We start from the raw sequence: 12,571 nt of genomic DNA on the forward strand, positions 1-12,571 counted from the left end.
TTTGCTCTCCTAAAGAATAAATTACAGTTCCAACATTTCCCCCTGTTTATTCTATATAGAGGCAAACATTAACATCATCCAGTGATGACTTCAAAAGATTTTTTCTTTAAATAGGTACACTTAGAGGCCCTGAGCATAATCCCCTGGGTCAGGGAACAGATCAGGGACCTGGATGGAATCGTCAGATTGGTGTGGAGGCTCATGGTCTCCACCAACAACATCATCTAGTGTCATCGACATCACTATCCTGTCTAGTTAGAAGAGCATATAGGTTTGACATTTTTTCTTCCATTTGTGCAATGGCAGTGGTACTAAATCTGGTGCACAACACTCTAATACAAAGAATACAACAACATCCACATAACGTGAGGATCGCCGCAAATATTGCAATAGACATGATTATGGACGCTGCCAACTGTCTGTATTTGCCAACATTTCAGAGAAACCATCCCACACTGAAGTGTCGACCCTGGAGTGGTCTTTCATTTTCTTTTTGGTTGAGGGATCCCAGTCCCTCTATCGCCCTGGTGACACTTTCGTCAGCTGCCGTATTGTTCGGTATGAAGGAACAACATTGATAACCAAGAATAGAGCACACACTCCTATCGGCCAAAAGCATATCAACCGCAATACGAGATTGGAATGCCATTAGGCAGGTTGCCTTCAGTTGTTCATGGATGGCCCTGAACCCGAATTCAGTTTTGTTGCCCAGCGCCTGCACATTTATAGTGGATGTTGTTCATTCTGTCCATATTTTTGTTTATAGTACACCACCAACATACAAATGATTCAAACCCTGATGCAATTTGATTCCACATTGTAGCTCTCTTATGTTTGTTTTAGGTTAGGTTAAGGGGTGAAGTTTCAGAACAAGGTTTCATTTAACATGTGCCCTATACACATATTTGTTTAATGCACTGATTAATCCTAAAATATCTCTCCTGTTTGAGACATGTGCCATCCACATGACTCAATAAGACTTAAGTAATTTCCGAAACAGACTTTGAGCACAGTAAATGATGAGAAGTAAACATCTTCCAACACCCTCCAGTTCATAGGTGCATGAGTGATTCTACGATTCCCCTACGCTTTTGGCAAAAGCAAAAAATCAATTATCAGTATTTTTTCCCAACTAAATGACCTAGATGTTTACATAGTGCCAAACAAACAAATTGCCAAGCTTAATCTTAATAGTTAGTGGAATTGGCAAATCAAATCCACGGACTTAAAAGTGTAGCCGAATCAGAGAATCACTCGCATAGCCTACATCAAGGCAGGCTTTTTCAAACATTTGTTTAAAAAATAATAATAAGCTCTCAGAAGTCAACTCATCCACACACAGACATTAGTGTGGAGGAGGTGCGCAGTTGTAACAGATTAGAGAGCATTATAATAGAGAAGAAACAAAAAATGTTTTGTTAGTTTAGACAAAACAAAACCCAAAGCCGCCCAACCATTCTCTCATAATCTATAATCAAAATAAAATAGATAGCTCTACATTCCCGGGGAACAACAATTTATCAAGAGCAAAATTATGAAAAAGAAAATTACTCTGGTCAGTATCTGACTATTGTGGCTCACGTTTACATTAGAGTTCCTTACAGAATAGGCGATAAACGCAAACTGACAAAATGTGGTGTTGACCACATAGTTCATCCAATATAGAATGTAGAAGAAACATTAAGCATGCCGTACAAAATGACTATACCCATAGTATTGGCTGTCTTTACATGATAGTTAGGCCTGCATAAATCACTTTGTAACAGAACTGAAATATATTGGCATGCAGTCCTCACTGTCCTTTTGTCATGAGGTCATGGTGATATAGGGGCCTAGCCCAACTCCTGCCAATAATGTCAGTACATTCAAAAATGTATTTTGTAAAAATAAAAAAATTGAGTATGAGTAATATTTGAGAATCCAAAAATATTTGAGAATCCTACTTTCTCACACCATTCCAAAGTTTCACTGTCATCACCCAGACATACAGATCACTAGATCAACCAATCAAAATGTAAGAGATAAAAAGAAAGAAAACACAACTGCCATTGTAAAATACGCAACTTTAAAAGAAAAATGAAACAAACAACCGGACAGACCCTTTATCTAAGGTATAAAGGTAAGACCTTGTCTAACTTTAGGTCAAACTTTTCATGGTTTGAAAGAAAGAAAAAAAATAAACAGTTGTCATTTTATCAAGTGTTATAACTAAAATTATTACCCAATTGAAACAAAACAAACTCTGGAAAAATCTTGTGAAACTCATCAAATTAAAAACAAAATTCACTTAACCTAGCGATCATTGGTATTGTCTAGGTTCCTTCCATTCACATCAGCTGTGTTTCAGCTCGTTTCCATAACACTGGGCCTGTTCCTCAAAGAACAAAAAAAAAAAAAATTATTATAGGGAAAACAACTTTCTTTCATGTACACTCAAGCCAGATCAATTTGAAATCAAATCAGAGCAAAAAAAATGATTGACTTCATGTATCGGCTACATAAAACATTTGTAACGGAACTAAAACCTTATTGGCAATCAGTTTTCACTTTGATTGCAAGTTGACGACTGAAATGAAAAGACAGAGTTAGACAACTGTCTCTTTGTTTATAAATCAAACAAATGAAAATATAAGGATCCCAACGTCATCAAATTCAAACTTTTAAAAGCAAATAGAGAACATTGACATGTCTCATCACACACCATGTGAAGCAATGCTCACACTTACAGTAGGCCCTATTAAACTAATGACAATGATAGATATTTAACATATCTTTAAGCTTTGGTATTGTTTATCTAGGTCGGTGTTCAGATTTTTTTTTTTTTTTTTTTTTTTTTTTTTAGTTCTTATTGTATTTTCAGTGACAAACAGGTGGTTTAGCATACACTGTTGGAGGTTTCAAAATTAAGTGTCTTTCTGTCTCTGCCACAGAAATTTGCATGTTGATGGCTGGGCCTGCTGTGTCTGATAAGGGTTGCCTGCAGAAGACCTTGGGCTACTTAGAGAGAGCCTCTGAGCCTTTTAATATCTATCCGAGCTAATGTAAACATCTACACATAGGACACTGTTATCTTTGCTGGGGTGATTTTGTCAAGCGCCTCTGTGTATTCAGAGTCTAGTTTTTTCTGGTTTATCAGAGTCAACATTGTCATTAAAATAAAGTTCCAGATCATAATTGCATTGGAAATGTATTTGAGTACTACTACCCAACTTTTAGGGTTTTTTTTTTTTTTTTTTTTTAAACCAAACCCATGATCCATTGATCAATAACTCATCAAAATAGAACATAATAAGGCAAGAAATTCGATGAAATAAAACAAAGGAATAAGTCATAGTTAAACGTCAATAAAAACAAAATGACAACCTAAATTTCTAGAAACGTTCAGCACATGTGACCTAACTCTCAGACCAGGTCCAAATTGGGTTTACTCACAGCACCTTTGGGCCATCAAATAACGCCTGCGTTATTTCAAGATCTCAAACCCATTGTTCTTTTAAAAAAATAAAAATAAATAAGAACAAGGAGAAAGCTTCATCTATTCTTTAGAAGAAACAAAGACATTTTGGTACTGTAAATCATGAAAGCAAACTCTTTTGCAACTACACTACACTACCATGACAGTGCACGGGGCCTTTAGTAATACATTATGACTTGGTCATTGCCATTCTGGTAACAGCTAATTTATAATGCCGTGTCTTGAAGGCTTAAACATTAACATGTTAACTTTCAATTGAAAATAGTAAAGAAACAACATAACTCCACAACCCCGTTTTCTCCTAATCAAAAATAAATGGGTAAGAATGTGTGGAAAAACAAAATCATGACAAAATCCTACACCTCAAAGTTGAATTGTAGAATAAAATAAAAGGCTTATTCTTATTTTAAAAATGTTGTTTCAACATGTGCACTCCCAAGCTCCAGCTAACTCTGAACACAATAGAGTACCTTCACTAAACACTCAAAAAAAAAATTCTTCCACTCTCAGACATATTTAGGCACTCACTCCACAGATACACACGTACACTCCACAGACATATATACAATCTTTCTCACACACACAGTGGGGTGTCCCACTAGGACAATTCATACAACAAATAGGGCCCACACAGACAGACAAACAGATATCCGTATTACTTGCCTTGTATGACACAGTGTTATAGAATACAATTATTATTATTATTATTATTACTATTATTATTATTATTATTATTATTATTATTATTATTATATGGTAGGCTATCTGAGACATTAACTGCTCAGTGAGTAATCCAAATGGCTGTCATTTGCTTTTTTTTAGCACCAGAGTCACAGAGGAAACGTACGGGGGTCCCTTGGACCAGAAGGGTAATTTCAGGTCTAATTTTTTCTTGGTAAAACAATCCCTCTAAGTTTAGAACGACGTCTACCTCTTCCACATCCCCGTCCGTTTCCTCATTATCATCAAACCAGCCATCGGCCGAGGGGCCATGCCCGTACGGTCGATACTGGTGCTCTCGGTCTAGTCAGGAATTTTGGTGTTGGCCTCGACGTTGGCCGTGATAGTTTTGGTGTTCATTGTAGTGTTCCTGTTGGCCCTGCTGGCCAGGCCATAAATGTTAGGTTTGTTGTAGACAACTTTCCATTAAACCCATAGTTTTTTACCCAGTAACACAGCGGTGCTACTGCACTAGGATTTTCTCTATGCACGATTTTCCAGTCCTTGCATTGCATTTCAGCAAGGAACTTTTCACTTCTTTTGCTGTTACTGCCCCCCATTTTGTCTCTATGAATTTAGTCCAACGTCACAACACCTACAGTGCCTCTATTGTTGGATACACTTTTCAACAAGATAGCGATCAACGATCGTTTGTGGTAAGATTCACTTCAACCTCACAGGTGGAATCTTCTTGCATACAGGCTTCCACAAAGACTCGCTATTTGAACCTTGTTGTATTGGTATGAAACGTATTACCGAGTGGTAATACGAATCCTTTCACGCACACTTTCTCTCAACGCAGAGAACACAGAATTTAAACTAGTTTCTCGTACTAGGGGAGTCTGCCCTCCCTTTACGTTTACCTGATAGAGTCTAGAATTGTCAGGGTTTTGTCTTCTCTTATTTTACCGTCTTTTCATTCAATCCTTTTTAAATAAAAATAAAAATGTAGGCCTACTCACGATTCTCTGGTCTTTTCAAGATTCCCGTCAACCGTCGGATCCCAGCCTGCGAGGGAGAGACCAGTCCCGGAAACGGGTCTTAGTGCTGTGGCCACAGACTTTCCTGGTTCCCTCCTCGCGTGCTGGAATCGTCGGGTATCTTGGGATCCGGCTCTGAAGGACCAAGTAAATGTTAGGTTCAAACCCTTAACATTTGTAAATATGAAACACCTGAAATGAAAGACACAGAGAATCCTTAATTAAGTTTCAAACCGGCTTGGAGAGCGGATGGGGAGAACCGTCAGCTACCATTTTCCCCACTCGTTCTAAACGATGTAATAGCCATAAGTCATATTTATTGGAGGATTTTCCCTGATAACAATTATCTCTATCCGCTAAAGGGAAAAGGGGGCGTACCCGGATAGAGATTAATTCATTCACACACACACACACACACACACACAAACACACGAACACACTAGCCAGGCTGCGCCCTCCTAGTGACGCAACACCTTCGGCGGCGCTGCAGATCGAATCTCGATTGCAAGTCTATGATAATCAGGCAACGAACACACAGTCCTTGGCCTGCCATGTGGAGATGCAACTCTGTTGTGTTTGGGCATTCCATTGTTCTGGTACAGATAAAGTCCTCGCACAGTCCAGTAATCTTCTGCAGCCTTGAACAGGAATTCTTGAGTGTGAAAGGGCACATTTGTGCCAAGGCAACATGTTTGCTCTCCTAAAGAATAAATTACAGTTCCAACATTCAGTGTAGTGCAAAAGCCAGGTTAAAGGGGTATGCCACTATTTGGGGCTTAACCCTTAAGCGACCGACTGGGGTCATTTATGACTCCGGGCACATATTTTCATACACCATTTCTGCAATTTTCATCAGAAAAACTTGTCCTTCTAGGAGTTTGTCAATACATATGTTGTGCATGTTGTGAATGATTTTTTTGTGAGATTTGGACCATCTATATAGGATTTATAACCAAAAAACCTCTGGGATCATTTATGACCCGAGAGGATCCATGAGATACTCAACATTATAATGGCCATTGTTGTTGTAATTTTCAAACTCTGATTTTTGTATTTTGTTTCTTTGGGCAAGCCATGGTCAGCAGATTTAAAATATTCATAATATAAACATTTATAGTATTAAAACATAATATATTATATAAATAAATAGGTCACCCCTACAATAGCCAACAAAGCATATTGTCAGGGCACCCAGGTAGCATTTCCTCTGTTATTGCTCCATATTTGGTGATATCATGGTACAGTGGTCCTAGACACATGATGATACATAGGACCCGGGGAACATAGGGATGACCCCTCAGTGGTGGCTTTCTTTATGAGCTTATTTAACCTGTTCTTTTCTTGTGTTGCCACCACCACAGCATAAAATAAAACACTTGCCACAATCACACAATAAAATGTGTTAAGAATAGGCCTCCCCAAGTCAAAGGACATATTTTTTCTTAGAAAAAACAGGAACAGTGGAAACTTGTTATACCAAGGAGGGTGTGTACACACACACACACACAATTTTTGGCCCCGCAGGGATCAATAGGCTTGCGCTATGTTATTCATCGTCACAACGCTAGGGGCAACGAGTGGGTTGTTCAAATTGGCTACGATATAGGGGAGACTGGGGCTAGTTGGCCACAGGCTTATTTTCTGAGCCATTACATGGTACATTTTCAAAATTCCAACACTAAAACAATGGCCATCTTCAGTAGAGATGATTTGCCACATAATTTCAATTTCCTTGTATGACCTGTGTGCATATGAAAGAAACTGACAATAAAAGCTGACGACTTGACGAGAGTTAATCCATCTATTTCAGAGCGGTCAAGGTTATTAAATCTTAAGCTGAGTGGATTTTTTAATTTTATTTTATGACGTCCAAAACTAACCTAAAACTTAACCACATTGGATATTCAGTGTACAACAAGACAAGCAAGAGATTCAGAAGAAAATATGTGTCTGTGTTGTACTGCAGTATCAAAACTGCATTGTATATGGCTGGTTCCAGTCGGGGGCCACATCTGGGCCACATATGGACTGCGTCTGGGACGCATGTGGCCCTCGGGCCACCATTAGACGAGACTTGCAATATCAAGTCAGTACTCACTCAATCTCACCAGCGTGATCTGTGAGGCTTTGGGAGGGAGGTTCACCAAAGATCTGCACCGAGCACTGCTAGCAGGTATGACACACACACACACACACACACACACACACACACACACACACACACACACACAGACACACAGACACACACACATTCAGCAGGCAGTGGCATACATACACAGAGATGCACAGCGGAAGCAGCTAGAGAAGGGATACAAAAGAGTAGAGGCGGTCAGGTGGATCCAGAGGAGCAGACGAGGACAAAGTAGCAAGGCTGGATTACTGCATGGGCCTACGGGGCCCAGGCACAGGGGCTCAAGGGTCAAGGGGGCCCTGAAGCCCAAGCCTCCGCACTACAAAAAAAACCCCACTTCATTATTGGTCTATATTTTTGTTCTTACATTGTGTTACAATGGCACTTTTAAATACCGTATTTTATCATTTTCTGGGACAACCCCCCAAACCCCCAACAGCAAAGGCTAGATCGCTAACACCTTAACTAATCACCCAACCTTTTGGAACCTCGACATTCCATTCTCTGTTGTCTGGCCCAGGGGCCCATGAAATCACACTCTGTCCCTGCAAAGCAGTTAGAGGATATGACAGAACACCTTAGGCCAGTCAAACCAGTTTAAGGCCACCACAATAGTGTGAGTGGCCAGATCGGACAAAAGAACGATGCTGACTTTGACTCTACCCTGTGGGTGTGATTCTCCATGTTGAGTTGACTTGAAAACATTTTATGACAGGGCAGGGAGTGGGACCGTTCCGTCTGTGGCACCCACATGTTCAGGGCTCTTGGCAGTTGTGGTGTGAGCGTACTGAGCCCAGGTGCCAGGATGTGTGTGTGCGTGTGTGTGTGCATGCGTGCATGTGTACACTGGGCCCTGGTAGTGAGAGCGTGTGCGCATGGACATCTGTGTGTGTGTGTGTGTGTGTGCGCGCGCGCGTGCGTGTGTGCGTGCGTGCACGTTCGTGCTGGCAAGGAAACCGACGGGGGGTGGGGGTTGTCCCAGGACCTGTATTTATTGAGGGGGTTGACCTTTCAGATGATTTTGTCCTCGGCTCGGTCATGGCTGTCAGCGTCTCAGGTGCAGGGAGCCGTGAGTTTAGGGTGCCTATCTGGGTAGTAGTGCAATGTGTCACAAATATGTTTCCATTTCAAGCCCGTTTTCAATCAATTAAGCCACTAAATGTAAGTGGGTTATTTAACTTAAACAACAGATTATATTGCATAAACAAAAAAACCCACAAACATCCAGTGTCTAGAATTCGTAGATAGGACTCAATTTCCCATGGTGCTATACGGCACATGTGAGTTGGTCAGCTGACCTCTCACATGACAGATGTCAGCAGTGATGGCAAAAGTAAGCACATAGCATTCAATAATCTACTGTAGTAGGCATATTTCATGCCAGACCGGAGAGTCTGCCGTCTCGGAAAACTTCACCGGTTGCTCAGCAAGTCACATGACTGACATGACACACCGCTGTCTGCACGCGACTCGTCCCTTGGCGTAAATAACACAATGTTGGAACACTTGTTTGTTTAGCCGAAAAACTACAGGCTTCAGACCTCAACCGCACCCTCTACACATTTGGTAAGTTGAGCTGTTATCTGCCCTCTTCCTGGACAAAGATAGGCACTAATAGGTTGGTAGCAGCGTATACACATAGCCTACATCAATGTATCCTTTTTACCTTTGTTCACTGTTACCTCCGCGTGAGCGCTTTGAAGCTAATGAAATGGCCTAGCCAAGTTGGCTTAATTACCTAATTGGGTAAAGGACCGCGCTCCTATCTCATTGCAATACATAGCCTACGGGCTAGCTCTAGTTCATCCGATATGCCCGTCATTCTGCTTTGAGTTGCGGGGTGTTTTATGTGAGGGTCAATGTGTCTTTGTGCCTTGCTGATAGATGTTCCGTGAGAGGCAGTGACGGAGAACTGGAGGCTGTGCGCACTCTGCCATCATGGGTCCGGAGGGGAAATCGCTCCTCAACATCGTCATCCTAGGATTCGGGTTCATGTTCATATTCACCGCCTTCCAAACATGCGGAAACATAGAGGTATTTGTCAGCCACTGGGAGATTTGAAAACAGACTGCTAAAACGCCTTATTTCCTTGAGAATCTGTAGGGGGCATACGGGCAAGATAAATAGGGTAAAGGAGAGCTCTGTTCGCCCAGAATCACAGTGGCAACGTCCCTCTCTCACTTCAAACACAGTTTCAGCTGCATCACAAGACAGCTTGGTAAATAGTTGCGTAGGCTGTACTTCCTCTACTTCATAGCAAACAGAAGAATGTCACCTTGTCACTTAATTATGTGGTCACCTGAAAAAAAATGCTGAAATCCCTTCAACTGTTAAAGTGCAAGAAAAAGAGATGGAGACAGAGAGGGATGTATCATTCACTACATTTTTTCTATGTAGATTACTTGTAGTAGATTCATTGTCCCAGACCTGATAATAGCGGTCAGCGGCCCTACGTATGCAATGTTTTGCAATGTTATCTATTCTGTTCATGATGTCATACAGTTACAGTTACAGATACATCTCATTTATCATTTCTCAGAAGCATTTCTGCTCTAATTTTCTCTCATTTCTTCCCCTCAGCAAACCGTTCTGAAGAGTTTCAACAGCACAGAGTTCCATGGCAGTGGATACACAAGGTAGTCAATCATCTGTAAACTTTTAGATTTTTTTTTGTTTGTTTATGTGAACTATACTCTCAGACTTTAATGCAATGACCCCGGCTCCATATATTCTGATTTAAGGTATCAACTATAAACTAAACTTATACTCATCCGGACGTCATGCTTTTATGAGGAAAGAGCTTGTAATAGGAAAGCACTGGCAGTATGATAGCCCAGGTCATTGCATGCATTACAAATGGATGCAAGCTATTGGATGAAGGGCAATCCAATCGTTTTTAAGTGAGCATCTTCACCATGAGACAAAAAAACAATGTAAAGTCAGACCCCTCCTGTGCAAAATGAATTGAGAATTGAGAATGACTGAAGGAGTGTTGTGAAAAATAACTTGCCATGAGAAAACATGACTTGACATACAGCAGGAGACATAGCCACATTAGGCCAAGACGTAATGTGGAAGGATGGTTTGGGACTGTAGCTATGGCAAGACTGATACCATCCAGCCAGTACTTTCCTGTTGCCCAACAGAGACACACTTTCCCCCTGTTGTGTGTGTGTATTTGATGGGACTAAAAATGGAACTCACAGACACACATACCATACATACTTTTTTATGGACACAGAGAGAAACAAACAAGGCCCTGACCTCCTGTGCATGGTCTAGGCTTAATCTAATAGTGTGGAGATATGCCCTGCCCTACTCATAACGAGCTAATTCAATACCGCCTCACTGTGCGTGCGTGCGTGTGTGTGGTAAAAGGGACACCCATTTAAGATGGAAGATGGAGTGTCTTTGTGTCTGATGGAATGGTATAGGCCACCCCTGTCACCTCTAGCTGGGTGTGCTGTGACAACAAGAGTTGGGCTGTATAACATGATGGCAAACACACTGTTATCACATGATTAGTGCATGCAGCAGCACAGAAGACACCCACGAGAAGGTGTTTTCTCTGTCTGTCTGTCTGTCTGTCTGTCTGTCTGTCTGTCTGTGTCTCTCTCTCTCTCTCTCTCTCTCTCTCTCTCTCTCTCTCTCTCTCTCTCTCTCTCTCTCTCTCTCTCTCTCTCTCTCTCTCTCTCTCTCTCTCTGTGCGTGTGTGTACAAGGTACAATAGCCAGGTGAAGGAAGTCAAGAGTTGTGAAGCATTAGATTCAGTATCTCTAATCTGACTGACTGGCTGGTGTATGTCCATAGTGAAGCATTAGAATCAGTGTCTGTATGTACACCTGTCTGTCTTTTGTAAGCCGTGTTTTAGGACCTTTCCGTCTGTTTGTCCTTTGCACATTGTGGTCGCGATTGACAGATTCTGCCTGTCTCCACTATGTCCACAGGAATTGGCTGATCGTCTGCATGTATGTCCATCATCTGTAATTGACGTAGGGACTCTCTCTCTTTCTCTTTCTCTCTCTCTCTCTCTCTCTCTCTCTCTCTCTCTCTCTCTCTCTCTCTCTCTCTCTCTCTCTCTCTGCAGCATGTCCATCATCTATGGAGTGTTCTCTGCCTCCAACCTGATGGCGCCGTCTGTGGTGGCCGTCATCGGACCTCAACTAGCCATGTTCTTTAGTGGCCTACTGTATAGGTACACGCACGCACGCACGCACGCACGCACGCACGCACACAGGTAACCACAGTTTATGGACCTCAACTAGCTATGTTCTTTAGCGGCCTACTGTACACACACACACTGTACAGGTACACACACACACAAACTGTACAGGTACACACACACACTTGCTGCATAGCTGAGCATCAGCATGCTGTGATCAAGCACATACATCTGTGCTAACCCTGTTACATGGATTTTTTTTTATCCTAAAATACACTGGACTTGACTAGACTGCAACACCTCACATCAGCTTAGCATTCATGTTAAGTCAAGTAAAGTCAGCATTTATTGTCAGTTTCTACATATGCACAGGTCATACAAGGAAATTGAAATTACGTTTCTCTCTCTATACCATGAAGGACATAGACATTCACAGGACTGGCATTTGTGTGTCTGTCTGTCTCTCTAGTGGCTACATTGCCATGTTCATCCACCCCCTGACGTGGACCTTCTACACCGCATCTGTAGTGGTGGGAGTGGCTGCTGCAGGTACACACACACACACACACACACACACACACACACACATTCATTTACAACTTCACCAACTGTACTGTACCAACACTCTTTTCACTCATGCACAAGCAGGTTAATGATACCCTGCCCCTCCCCCTTTGATTCATTGTGTGTGTGTGTGCGCGTGCGTGTCCGTCCGTCTGTCCGTGTGTGTGTGTGTGTGTGTGTGTGTGTGTGTGTGTGTGTGTGTGTGTGCGCGCGTGGCAGTGCTGTGGACGGCGCAGGGCAACCTGCTGACCATCAACTCTACAGACAGCAGCATCGGCCGCAACAGCGGCATCTTCTGGGCCCTGCTGCAGTTCAGGTGGGACGCAGCTACCTGTACACGTACAGTGTATATGGGTGGTTGACGTTTAAGGGCGTAACGCAAAAAAAAAAAAGTTTTACAAATTCCTGAAAAAAGTGATGGATAAAAATGGGAAAAAAATAGAAAAAAGTAAAGCACTTAGTGGTCCGTGGAATTTCACCTTATTTTTGCCATTTTTGGGAAAATGTGTCCTGAATCAACACATTGCATAGGCATGTCA

The 12,571-nt window shown here is 41.9% G+C and overlaps 1 protein-coding gene across 1 annotated transcript in view; it reads left to right on the forward strand.

The window, feature by feature from the left end:
- Positions 1-8,544: 8,544 nt before the first annotated feature.
- mfsd11 (major facilitator superfamily domain containing 11) overlaps positions 8,545-12,571 on the forward strand; it is an 11,982-nt gene continuing 7,955 nt past the window's right edge. The window contains exons 1-6 of the mRNA XM_063221522.1: positions 8,545-8,872; positions 9,191-9,340; positions 9,887-9,942; positions 11,394-11,501; positions 11,938-12,017; positions 12,252-12,348. Coding sequence (XP_063077592.1) covers positions 9,245-9,340; positions 9,887-9,942; positions 11,394-11,501; positions 11,938-12,017; positions 12,252-12,348 — 437 coding nt within the window. The 5' untranslated portion in view covers positions 8,545-8,872; positions 9,191-9,244. The remainder of the gene's footprint in view (positions 8,873-9,190; positions 9,341-9,886; positions 9,943-11,393; positions 11,502-11,937; positions 12,018-12,251; positions 12,349-12,571) is intronic.

The sequence above is a fragment of the Engraulis encrasicolus genome, chromosome 17, assembly GCF_034702125.1.
Source record: "Engraulis encrasicolus isolate BLACKSEA-1 chromosome 17, IST_EnEncr_1.0, whole genome shotgun sequence".
Lineage (NCBI taxonomy): Eukaryota > Metazoa > Chordata > Actinopteri > Clupeiformes > Engraulidae > Engraulis > Engraulis encrasicolus.